Source organism: Panthera leo, chromosome B4, assembly GCF_018350215.1.
Source record: "Panthera leo isolate Ple1 chromosome B4, P.leo_Ple1_pat1.1, whole genome shotgun sequence".
In the NCBI taxonomy this organism is placed as follows: Eukaryota; Metazoa; Chordata; class Mammalia; order Carnivora; family Felidae; genus Panthera; species Panthera leo.
The window spans coordinates 66300338-66312800 of NC_056685.1; the positions used below are offsets into that span (position 1 = coordinate 66300338).

General features: G+C 42.2%; 1 protein-coding gene across 1 annotated transcript in view; it reads right to left on the bottom strand.

The window, feature by feature from the left end:
* The window catches only part of CPNE8 (copine 8), a 231751-nt gene extending 221462 nt beyond the window's left edge, over positions 1 to 10289 (bottom strand). Inside the window, exon 1 of the mRNA XM_042946250.1 lies at positions 10098 to 10289. Within this exon, the coding sequence (XP_042802184.1) occupies positions 10098 to 10234 (137 nt within the window). The 5' untranslated portion in view covers positions 10235 to 10289. The remainder of the gene's footprint in view (positions 1 to 10097) is intronic.
* Between the last annotated feature and the right edge of the window lie 2174 nt (positions 10290 to 12463).

A 12463-nucleotide genomic window follows, 5' to 3' on the forward strand; every position in this document is an offset into this window, starting at 1 on the left:
CATTGTATTTCAAGGTCTCACTTCCAGTGCCATTGACTTATCAAGCTCTGAGTGACATCCCAGGTCATCTAAACCAGGGATTCAACCATCCAAGAAATGATGCTTTCTCAGAGTACTGGTGGCATTGCCAAAGGTCACAGAGGCAGTGTCAGAAACACAACGTAAGCCTGGGGATTTCCCAGACTTCACTGACATATTCCACAAGGAAAGAAGAAGCCACATAAATGACATTCAAATGACAAAATGACGTCAGTGAAACAAAGAAATTAAAACCATTTAATTTAAACTGTGAGACATATCTTAGGTTGAAAATCAATCATCTTTCAGCTAGTATACTTCAAACTTCTCTCCAAAAACATTTTTTAAATTCACCAATTCAAATTACCAATTAGGAGAAACATTCACTACCCACTTAATATTGATTATGCCTCCTTTTCCCAATGCCTACAAAGAGGCTTTGGATGAAACCTCTAACGTAAAATCAATTGCAATCAGCTTTGTAGTGTTTCTGCTTCCACAATTAATTTGAACGTTGAGATAGCAAGGTAATAAGCTCTGTCCAAACTCTCTCATTCTTTGCTTTATGGCTGGGAAACATGAAAACCTATTGAAGACATTAAAGAAGAATGATTGAGCTTTCAATTACCTAGAAAGCCACAAATAATGTGATCTTCCCTTTACAGGAGTACATTTAGATAAAAAAAGATTGTTAAGAATGCCCACAACACCATACACACAGAGATGACACAAAATATAAAGTTCTGTGGGCACTGAGAAGCAAATTTCTCAAAATGACTCTAAAACCACTAATATACTAACTAACGCTGAGAAACATGTTAGTTTCGATCAGGTATGACAATTATAACCATATCTGGTTCTCTGCACTCTCTTGACAATTGAGATATTCTTAATATATATATACATCCTTAATATATATATTAAGGATATATATATATATATATATATATATATATATATATATATATATATATATATATATATATTTGCAGAGAGAGAGCAACTAATTAGCCAAGTAGAAAATATTGACTTTTACAGTTACGTCACAACGCAGTTAGTCAGAATACTGTGCTGACATTTTCAATATCTAAACAATTATTTTATTTACACAGAATTCTGAAGAGCATATTTGTCGTGAAAGGAAACCCTGGAATCTATTATTGAAAAGCAAGCAAGTTAAGTGGTGACTTCATTATTAAGAAAGCAGGGGATGGAAATGACAGAGCTTGCAGTCGGTTCTCAACTCCAATGGTATGTATGAATGTCACATAGTCAATTCAATTAATTTCCCTCTACTTTTCATTTACCAGGTCCATCACCTTTGTCCAGCATTTAACTTTCATCTCACCCTGCCTGCTGATTTCTAGTTAAAAAGCCCTCTCATTACTTAATTTCCCACAGCTTCATTAGGTAACTCAGCAGCAGAAAAAGGTAAGAATCGATACTTGGAAGTCAAACACCAAATTGTTAAGGTTTATGGCACTCATCTGAACTGTTTCTACCCACAGCTCTCACCAACAGGGAACAGAAACGGCACAGAGGAACTGTACTCCCCTTTGTGATGGTATTGATATCATCTACTATAATTGTGTCTCTCAGCTTTGTCCTTTCTCTTTAGTTCCCAACACATCAATACTGATAGGAAAGAATCCCACCCTTAAAGCCTAAAATGAGTAACTTATGGAAGAATGCCAGAGTATGTCTAGTGGACAGAAGCATGCACCTAAGAACCAGACATATATGGACTGGGAACTCAACCTCACCACCTCCTTGATGTGCGACTTAGGCCAAATTATTTAAACCTTCTTTGAACCTCAATCTCCTCACCTATAAAATAGGACATAAATCTCCTGTTTTATAGAAATTGTGAGGACTGAGTGAATCAGTATATGTTAAGTGTTTTCTACATTGTCTCGCATACATTTTGACTTTAAATAAAATATATAGCATGTTTCTTGACTTCATTACTTTAGCTTATAATTGAATAGTTGTACGGTCTAACAGATAGAAATGCTTCCCAGGGACTATCAATGATACTTTGCTTCTTCGGTGTTTCACAAATTTAACTGATAATTCCCTCAGTGCTTGGAGTTTTATTCTTTATAGACTAAAATTGACAAAAGGTCTCATAATTCGAACAAGAATACGCAAGAACTAATGTCTCTGGCTGAAGAGGCTATAAACATTGATGGTTGTAATACATTTGAAAACACTAAGGTATTGTAAGTCAGGCCATGAACATTGGCCCTTGGGACAAGGCACCTTTTAAATATATCTCACTTTATTATTGGCAATAAAAACCTTCTCCGCCATCAGCCTGAATTATCATCTAGTTGGATCCGTTTTATCACATGTAAGACACGAAAGAGTTGTCTAAATGCCAGCCCACTGATTTTGTGGGTGGGATACAAGAATATGCTTTCCTTCTAAAACTTTGTTGTTAAACACTACTTCCAATCTGTCAAATCCCATTGGGGCCACGTGTCTCACTGTGTGTGTTGTTGTGTGGTGTTGGGAGCCATGGGGTAGAATCTGTAGGAACTTCCTATGCATTTCCAAATCCACACTCTTGTGACCACTTTTACTCTGTACCTCCCCCACACTGCATTTCACGTTTCTATGACTTCCCATACTGATTATAAATTTGTCCAAAATACAGGTGCCCTCTCTTCTGTGTTGCTTGTATGCCACCTCGTAACGTATTCATAAAAAACTTAGCTAAGACTAACAACTACTAAGTGCATTTCTTGTGACAGGCACATTCCTGGGCACTTTGTAGACTTTATTTCATTTACCTCTCCAAGAAGACTATAAATCTAGTTTTTAAATCATTTCTGTATTACTGATTAGGAAATTAAATTCTAGAAGTTGAAATAAGATACCCAAAATAACGTTCCAAAAAGGGATAAAACTGGGATTTAAAGACATCTGTCTGGCTCCTAATTCCACTTTCTTGCTGCTATACTCTGCTGCCCCAAATTCTCATTAATCTTTAAATGCAACTTTCTCATGGGAATAAAAGTATTTAGAAAGGTGCAGCCAGTAGTTTAGACTTGACTCTGCTCACTTAAAGAGGAATAGGGGGGAATAATGAAAATAAGCTATTAAAATCCCCTTGAGAAGATAGCTTACTAATAACTTCAGTCCTAGAAAACTATCCTCAGGAGAAAAAAAAAACATAACTGCTGTCAAGTGTTCGTGAATAAGAATACTCATTAGCGTTATTGTGAATAGTAACTTTTTGAAATAAATTTTGGAAAATAAGAGAGAAGTCAAATAAATAGTGTGTGCATAAAATAGGCTAGAGACACAGAGGGTTATTTTTTCAAAAACGAATGACAGCAATATATACACGATATAATACAAAAAATACAGAAGATAAATTATATAGAATATAGTATGATCCCATTATATAATGTGAGCATACACACACACACACACACACACACACACACACACATACACTCAAGGGAAAGAGAGGGACTGTAAGTATGGCGTTATAAATGGGAAAGAAGTGAACTAAATGTTCATAGTTTGGGGCGCCTGGGTGGCTCAGTTGGTTAAGCGTCTGACTTCAGCTCAGGTCATGATCTCACGGTTTGCGAGTTCTAGCCCCGTTTTGGGCTCTATGTGACAGCTCAGAGCCTGAAGCCTGCTTCAGATTTTGGGTCTCCCTTTCTCTCTGCCCCTCCCCCACTCATTCTCTCTCTCTCTCCCTCTCTCTCTCTCTCTCTCTTTCAAAAATAAAACATTAAAACAATTTTAACATTCATAGTTGGATGGAATATGAGCGATTTTTATTTTGTATGGATATCCATTTGTAATTCTGAGTACTTAACTAGTATGAAAAGCAGTATTTTAACGCACATAGATGCAAAAACTTATTTAACCCTCAAAACAAATACAAGTCACAGGGGCTATTATTCTCCCCACTTTACAGATGAGGAAATTAAGGAACAGAGTCATTAAGTAACTTTCCAACGTTTCACAGCCAGTAGTGGTAGAACTGGTCTAGTTCCACACCCATGCTCTTCAAGGCTAAGTAAAACTGGCTCTAATAAGCAAATATTATTATAAAACAGGCTAACAACTGCATAAAACCCCTTTGAGAGGGATTGTTTTTCTTCCCTGTCTTGAGTGAAACAAGTAGGGAGGCTTCTGCCTGTTCTGCCACAAAAAGGTATGTAAAAGAGCACAGACGTTTACACCCTTTTCCTTGGGGCCCTGCTTTGTGAATTGCGTCCAGACTCACATTCTCCACATCCCAGGGCTGTTTTAGAACATCGCAGGCCCCAAATATTAAAAAATACAAAGGGCAGACCAAAACATTGGGGGAAAAACCACATGAGTAAGGCTTTTGTCTGCTAAGATATACCTGGACACCTTGCACATTGAGACTTTAAGATCACAGTACAAATGCCCCAGTACAAATATTCCTGAAACTCTGGGGCTAAGCCAAACCCAAATAGGGCTGAAAAAAGCATCGTGGGGTCACTACAATTTTGAACCACAGGACTTCAGGAACTACAGAGCCAGAAGAATAGGATGCTATGCCCATACCACACTTGGCCCTCAGTTTACCTATTATTAACAGCATAACAGGCGTTCTACTTCCCCTAGCATATAGTAACATTATCAGTTAACAATTAACTTCAAACTTCTTGTCTTTTTTGAAAAGGGTAGAATATGTCTAAAAGATAAACCAACAGGGACTGGGGTATAAACCCCAATTGCTGTGTTTGAACTCTTTCCTCTTTTGCCATAGATAATAAGAACAGCGAATGCACCTACTTCAACCAAACTGGGCCAATCCCCGCTGGACCAAGCAGATTTTCTCTCTTGCAATACGAATTTGCTTTCCCAGGTGGTCTGGAACTGGAACTGTAACATGTAAACTTGCAAAGTATATGCTACCAGTGGATGGAGAAACAGAAAAACAAAGTCTTCAAAGTAAGAGAATAAGGAAGAAGCAGAAAGAAACACATGAAAAAGTGAAGAAAGCAAAAAGCATACAGAATTTCAATTATCTTCTTGTTTCATTCACAATACACTTGCAAACTGTCACAGCCTCTCATGGATTCTGAAACCACACGGCCCCACTTATTCTAAGCAGAGAAGCAAGACCACAAAAGTGCTGAACCGGACACTGTCATTTCTAATGTGTCATTTCTAATAGTGACAGTCCAACAGCAACAAACTTTTTCCTTTGTATAATCTTTTACAAAAGGCCTCTGAACAGTGAGGTGTATGTAAGTAACACATGTTTAACAATGGGCTCTCCAAAAAAAAACCAAAAAACAAAAAACTAGATGCATAAATGTGTGTATGCATGTGTGTATTTATATAATTTGTTATAAACTTACCGACATATAGTATGTGTAGCTGAGCACACAACTTCTAAATAATAATAATATTTTTACTTAAATTCCATAAGGCCAATTGATTCCCACAGAAGGTCTTAAGTACAGACAACAACAAAATCATAAATCAAGCCCTGATCTTGACTTTCAGTATTTTCCAGTTTCCATGGTGTAAATATTCGCCATGGCCAACTTCAGTCTACCAATAGGACGTCACTGAACAGGACTGAAGAGATGAGCAGTAGCACAAGATTGCATAATATTTTCACCATGCGGATTAAAAAGAGCATAGATGTCATGAAAGAGTAAACAGTGAACTGTAGTAAAACAATTAGGAAGTGACAACTTTTGACTATGCCTTTATTTTAAAATATAATGCATTAATTTTAGGTTTATATCATTTAATTTTTAATAACCACTATATTTAACAACTGGTGGACAAATTCCTGTCCCAATCCCATTTAACTCTGGTCCAGCACACCCCTGAAAAGTTATCTCCTCGCACCTGTGTAGGGCAGGGATTGCTAATCCGTATAAAATGACTACAGTCACAGTCATTTCCTCATCAAACAGGTAAACATTTTAATGTGTATCATCAGCACATGGTAAACTTGTTAAAAGCCCAGATTCCTGGGCCCTAGTCCCAGAGATTTTGATTCAGTAGATCTGGTGTGGGTACCTAGAAATCTGTATTTTAACAGGCACGCAGCCCTCTCCATGCCAGCTGATTTATTCAGAGAATGACAGCATCCAGCATTGATGGACTACATATTCTGTGCCAGACTCAGGATACATAGATTATTCAAGAAACAAAACTTGTCCTCAAGGTGAATGCAGAGACCAAGAATTAACAACATAACTATGATACTAGTACATACCAGCTGCTTTGGGAAAACAGCAAAACCCAGTTGGGGAGAGGAGTCGTGAGAGAGATGTTTGACCTGAGTCTTGAAGAAAAGAGCACAAGCTAATCAAAAAGACAAGGGGGAAGAAGGGAGGAAGGGCTATTCAAGGCAGAGAGAGTGGCATTCAGCATAGCCCCATAGGCAAAGAGGAAGTCAGTTCACTGGCAAAACGGCACGTGCTATGGGACTGTACCACTTATTCGTGTATTGCGGCCACATTTATCTGTCACCAGTTCTAGCATATGGTAAACACATACTGGTTGGACTATATTCAGTCACAGTGTTCATGTGAGAAGTGGTGGTAGATTAGGCAAAAGAGTCATGGCCAGGTCAGATAGGACCTCACGGAATATCTAGCACAAAGTAGGGGCTCACATTTTGTATCCTTCCCTCAACCTGAGTAGTTAAAATTGGTTGTATCACCATTATAAAATTATTGCTGTGAAAGAATTTACATGTGATGGCTAACCCACAAAGTCTAGAAATACAGAATGTTCTCCCTGTTTTTTTTTTTTCATTGATAAGCTAACTTCTCAGAGAAAATGACCAAAATTATGTGTTGGAAACAGTTCACTAAACCAAAGGCCCAGGGAAACAGGTGATTACTGCATATTATTTTTCCCACTGGTTTTTACCTCATTCTAATTAATCCGTTTTCAGAATACAATGGGAATGTTGTAAATGTTATTTTATGTGTGTAAGGTTGTATCATTTCAGCTATAGACATTTTAATTAGGTAACCCAATTAACTTAAAAAAAATCTATGAATTAACATAATGAGAAAAATGAATGCTGGCAGAACTAAACAGTGGATAGAAGGGAAGTCATAGGGTAGGAGCTTGTCTCTACATAAACACAGCTAGAAAAAAGCACTCATCACGTTACACACCAAGTTTGTAGCCATCCCAAAACCTCCACGCTATACTACTGTCCCTTCTGTAATGCAAGCCTTGCCCATTCTTCTCGTCTCCCCTCAAGCCCCATCTTCTCTTTGTAATATGTTCCAAGCACTCCACTCCACTATGGTCTCTTCCCTCTCTGTGCACGAACCACATCTTTGGATTTAGTCCGACGTCATCACATATTACGTAATACTTCTCTCCCAACCAGACTTTACATTTTCAGAGAACTTCTCTTACATTTCTCCTGGAGCAGAGCATAATTCTCGACATACAAAAGACATTAAACAGTTGGTGAGGGAATAGACTAATTGATTTCCGTGAATTATATTTAGCTTCAAGCTTCAATTGTTAATTTTCTCACCTCCCCCAAAATGAAGATGAAAATGTCATAAAGATTTTTTTAAAGGCCTTCGACTGGGGACAATGAAAGGAGGTTATTAAAAAGGATTCTATTCCTGAGTTGCTTTCGGAGTGTCAGCAAATCATCAGAGGTCTCTAACATAGAAAGCAAGGGAATTCCCTACTCTGCTCGTCCAGAGTAAGACTGAGAGACCTCCAGTTGAGCCTTGTTGCTAAGTGAAATTCCCCCCACACATCCTAGAATATACGCTCTTTATACTTTCATCAAAGAAGAAAGAGAAAGAGAGAGCAGGTATCCCAAGACTGCCTCTATCCCTGTCTTCTTTACTAATTGACTGCAGAACAAAAGAGGAATATTTACAGAATTCCATACTGAAACATACAGAAAACATTTATTCAGTAAATACTATTTCCAATTTCAAAATAGTTAATGCTGTTTTAACACTTCCTTTTGTGTCACAAATTGTGTGAGCACTTTTCAGACATCATGTTACGAAGCTCTGATAACATTCTATATAAGATAAATACCACAATTATCCTCATTTTAGAGATGAAGGAGCTCAGATTAAGAACTCCAAAGGAACATGACTGAGACACAAAGCCAGAATCCGTAACCAGGTCTCTTATGCCAAAGCCCGGAGGACACCATCTATGTTTACAAGATTCAATTCTCAACAATGTAAGTACTATAAGTACTTGGGTTCTATTTCAGGACTTTTTTTTTTCTTTTGAAAACTTAAAAACAAAAAACAAGACACCAAATCAATGATACGGAAAAAAGGCTGGAACAAGGATGTCCAGGGTCTGAGGTATCAAGCTTAAACAAACTGGGTTAAAGCCAATTAATTACAAGATTCCAGGCACACCCAACACACACACACAAAAAGAGTGATTAAATGTGGATCCCACTGGTAGAAAGACCAGTGAAAGTACAATTTCCCCATCAGTCCTAAAGAGCTTTTAGGAAACTCAGATTTAATTTATAACATTTTTATATTCATGCCAGATACAGGCCACATGTCATTCAGGCTTTGCAGGATGTTCAGCAGAGAAGAACTCTAGAAAACACACTTATTGTAGGACTTTTGGCTATGTATGATGTGTATATACTATGACTTCCCTCGAGCATCCAATGCCAGCTTCAGGGAAAAGAAAAAGGCCTAGAAATTAATGCCTGAAAAGTGTTTTCCATATAGTTTCACCTGTTCAGTTGACAGGAAGAAATCTCAGGCAACCCTTAAAGCAATAAACATAATAAGGCAAGAGCCCCACCTTAGCTATCACATCAGCATTAGTATCTCCACAGTTGTGAGGTCAGCCTTAAGAGGAAGCAAGCAATCATGGGATACAGTTTCAGGGATAGCCGAAAGCCTCGCCCCTAATTAACACCTCAATTAAGGTTGCAGGTGCTTGAATTTCCACAAAAAAAGAAAATCCATCCCTTGGGCTTTAGACTTAGTCCTGTGAAAATGCAAAATAAAGTACGACTGGGGTGACAGCATTTTAAGTTTCCGGGTTTATTTACATCCAAGATTCCCCTTGTTTGTTACATTCTCTCACCGCAAGTTTTGCTAAGGAAAAGAATTGGAGGGGGGCGGGGAATTTGAAGCACTGAAAACAATCCTGAGGCCAAAGTGGGCAAAAGGGAAGAGAGTTTTCCACTGAGAGAGACCCAAGTATGCAAACAAGAAAGTGGGCTCCAGAGTCAATATTATGCAAATTCTCCCTCTCCTGGTGCCGTTATCAATTTAGTATACAGTCCGCCTATCTCCTTCTCAAAATCTTCTGCGAAACAGCAATTATGCTGCTTTGTTTACAGGAAAACTGACCCGAGCAACGTCAGGCAAAGGAGTTGAAACTTACAGTCCTTGGGCAGAGTGTCAGTTGTTACAAGCACTCAAAACTGTGTCTACTTGCAGGCAGAAAGTCGTGACTTCCCAGATTTCAGGTACGGCACAGATTCGTCTGCAAACAGGGCTGGAGCCCAAATCTCTACCTAACAGGCACGAGGCAAGAAGCCCGGAAGGGTGGGGGGAAGCAAGCTGGATGGCTCCAGGAAGTGGGTGGGGAGGCAGCTGCCGGGTTTGGTGCCAACTGTGGCACTAGCAGGTTCGCACACGCCTAGCGGAGGGAGTCCCGGGCCACCGCGCGCAGCGGTCGCAAGCGCTTTTGGCAATGCTGTCCCCCTTCGACTCCCGTCATCACCCAACCCAACAGCTCGGGTCTGGGACGTAAAAAGGGCTTGCAAAGTGGGCGGCGGCCGGCGTTCCCGCCGCTGAGTCACAGCCCAGCCAACTTTTACTTTTACAGCATTTCCCAGAAAGAAAACGAAAAGTCTCAGTTCCGTAGCCCACCACTCGCTTCTCGTTCCCGCTCTCCGCCCCGTGTCACTGGAGCCGGGGGTGACTCGGACCCACAGCTGGGGTGCTTCCCACTCGTCGCGCAACTTCTCACCCCAGCAAAGCCTCGGCGTGCCCCGAGCGCTTCGCAAGCGCTACCCACCCGGCAAACGGGAGAGCAGGTGGAGGGAGGGGAAGGGCTAGCCTCCTCACCTGCAGGACACCGACACCTCCACCCGCGTGGCCGGGATGGCCGCGCTCAGCTGGTTCAAGTCCCCGATGCCCGCAGTGCTGGTGTAGCGGCTGTCCATCTTGGGTGGAGGCGCCGCGGACTTGTCCGGCGCCCACATGCAGAGCTCGGGCAGACTGAGGGCTCCGAGCCCAGCTCCCGACAGCCGGGGATGGGGGTTGAGGGTGGAGGCAGAGGAAGGAGGGCGGAGGCAGCTCGCGGGAAGGGGGAGGGAAGGGGAGGCGGACCCGCGCAGAGCCGCGAGGGAACCGCGAGCCAGTCCTGACCCAGGCCGAGGCTGCCGGGGAAGTGGCGCACGGGGCTCCGGGCTTCCCTGCCCCCTCCTTGCAGGCAGCAGCCCCAGCAAGGGACACTCCGTGATCCTTTCCACGCTCTGGGTGTCAGGCTCTGAGCAGCCAGCGGGCCACCCGGCGAGGGGGGTGGGGGTGGGGGTGGGGGGTGGGCAAGAGACCCAGACCTCAACCGTCTAGGAGCGCAAGCCCCGGCCGGCTGGGCGTGCGGCTGGGGTTGTCTCCGCCTCTACACACCCACTCCCGCCTCCTGGGCCGCGACTCCCTCCTCCTGTCAATCAGGTGTGGACGGGAATGTCACGCAGTTCGCCTGCCTGAGCTGGAAGCTGGAGGTGTGGGCGCCTCTGCCCGCTCCTAACCCCCCCCCCCCCACCGTAGGTCCACCCCTCCCCACCCCGCGCTGGTCCTCACCGCACCCTCAAAACCCATGGAGGTCCTTGCCCTCGGGCCGAAGAGCCGGTCCGAGCTTCTGAACTGCCCACCCTCGGCCCCTTGAGGGTTGAGGACAATGGGGCAGAAGGACGATCTCCAACGTTCTGTACGCGGTGCTAAAGTGACATATCAATATCTGGGACAAGGCGGGAACAGGGTGGACTCTAATGTGGGGAGAAAAACTATTTGGGATTTAAGGGGGCCATCTGGTTTCCCTCTTCCCTCAATTCCTCGGAACATGGGGGTCTAATAGGGACAGTCCTTATAGCCAGGGCCCTGCTGCGGTCCCTCGTTCCCAAATGCATGAAAAGTTCTGCCCTGAAACCTGGAGGTCACTACTATCTAATGCAGCTCCCTCACCCCGACTCCCACCCAGTAAGACCCGAATGACACTGGACGGACGCTAGCACAGAGGAGCCGGAGTGAGCGCCGCATTTGGGAAACTGGATTCTGGGGCAGCCGTGCTGGTGCCAGAATGCCGAAGCGGACAAAGCCTGGGGAGGTACCCGAGGCTCCCCTCCATTGCCATGACCTCATTGGCTGCACCTTCCCTCCGGCCTCACCCGTGCGCCTACGGGTCCCCGAGCGCTCGCCACCAGGGGGCGACGGAGAGCTGGACGCGGCTTTAGGTAAAGAAGCTGGGAGCGTCGGCTGGTTGGCCGCCTTCTCAACGCGCCAAGCACGGAGTTTCCAGCTGGCAGGACTAACTCAGAAAGGAACTGTTTTCATGGTTCAGAACCAGCCATACGTTGTAACATTTTAATCCACTTGGAGCCACCTGCCCGGAGAATCTGTACAGTTGCCCGTGAGGATGTGTAGGCGTAGTCTTGCCTCTCTCCCCCCTGTCAAGATCCTTCCTGCGCTTCAGTCTTGGTTTCCTTTCCTCATTTCCCAGCCCACCCCTTTTCATCCCTTAAATCCAGAGGTTCTCTGATTCTCTTTTCCCATCACAGATTAACCTGTGGTTTATTACTATTTTGGAAATGTCCTAAAACTCCAGACATTTCTCTTATGCTGCCCAAAATTAATTTGGAGGACGAGACCTAGGTGAATTTTTTTAAGGTAACCAGACTTATCTCACAGAAGCCAACAGAAGAAATAAAAGTTTAGAACTTTAAAATAGTACCCAGCCCGTAGGTCCTTTACTTCTTAATTTTTCCCACTTTATTGACCTATAATTGATATATAATAAATTGCACATATTTAAAGTGTACCATTTAATAAATTTCAATACATATATACTCCTGTAAATCCATCATCACAATCAAAATAACGAGCCATTCCATCACCCCAAAAGTTTTCTCATGTCTCCTTTGTAATCAGTCCCTCCTTTCACCACTAAAAACAACCCTCCCGGCAACCACTGGTCTTCTTTATATCACTATGGATGTTTGCATTTCTATAATTATATATATATATATATATATATATATAATTCTAGAATTATATATATATATAATTCTAGAATTATATATATATATAATTGTATACGTATATATATGTATTGTATGTATATGTATATGTATTGTATATGTATATATATAATTGTATATATATACAATTGTAATTGTATATGTATAATTATATATATATATAATTGTATATAC